At 49.9% G+C, this 537-nt stretch overlaps 1 protein-coding gene across 1 annotated transcript in view; it reads left to right on the top strand.

Annotated features, from left to right (window-relative positions):
* The window catches only part of LOC119590505 (extensin-like), a 9,819-nt gene extending 9,556 nt beyond the window's left edge, over positions 1–263 (top strand). Inside the window, exon 3 of the mRNA XM_037939155.1 lies at positions 114–263. Within this exon, the coding sequence (XP_037795083.1) occupies positions 114–263 (150 nt within the window). The remainder of the gene's footprint in view (positions 1–113) is intronic.
* Positions 264–537: the final 274 nt, after the last annotated feature.

Genomic DNA, 537 nt, shown 5'->3' on the forward strand with positions numbered 1-537 from the left:
ACGATGCACTACCTTAAAGCTGTGCCTGCCTAGCGTCTTGCTTGCCCGCCCCCCACCCCCAAACGTCCCCAACGCCCCCAACCCCCATCCACCCACTCCACCCCCATCTGCAGAGGCTCTTCTGGCCTGACCTCAAAAATGACCTTGTCTCCCGCAGGATCAATGGCACGGGAGGTCATTACCGCGTCACGTGCGCTGTGTCGTACCCAGGAACACGTGGAATCATGTTGGCGATGCGTCGACTGCGCGCTGGTGATGTGTGATACGCTGATGAAACGTTAATGGTATATTAGTGATACGTTGAGGTAATAAGCTGATATTGCGTTGGTTATATACTGAGGATGTGTTTTAATGATGTGGTGATATTACGATCAAGATGTGTTGACGTGTTCATGATACATTGGGGAAGTGGTGATGTGCTGATGGTGAGTTGATGTTCCGATGGTATATGGTGACTTTGACGTTACGTTCATTTGTTCCCGGTATGCAGGTGGCGTGGTGATATGTTTTCGATGTGTTGGTGAAATGAGAATGTTA

This window comes from Penaeus monodon, chromosome 27 (genome assembly GCF_015228065.2).
Source record: "Penaeus monodon isolate SGIC_2016 chromosome 27, NSTDA_Pmon_1, whole genome shotgun sequence".
NCBI classification, from domain to species: domain Eukaryota; kingdom Metazoa; phylum Arthropoda; class Malacostraca; order Decapoda; family Penaeidae; genus Penaeus; species Penaeus monodon.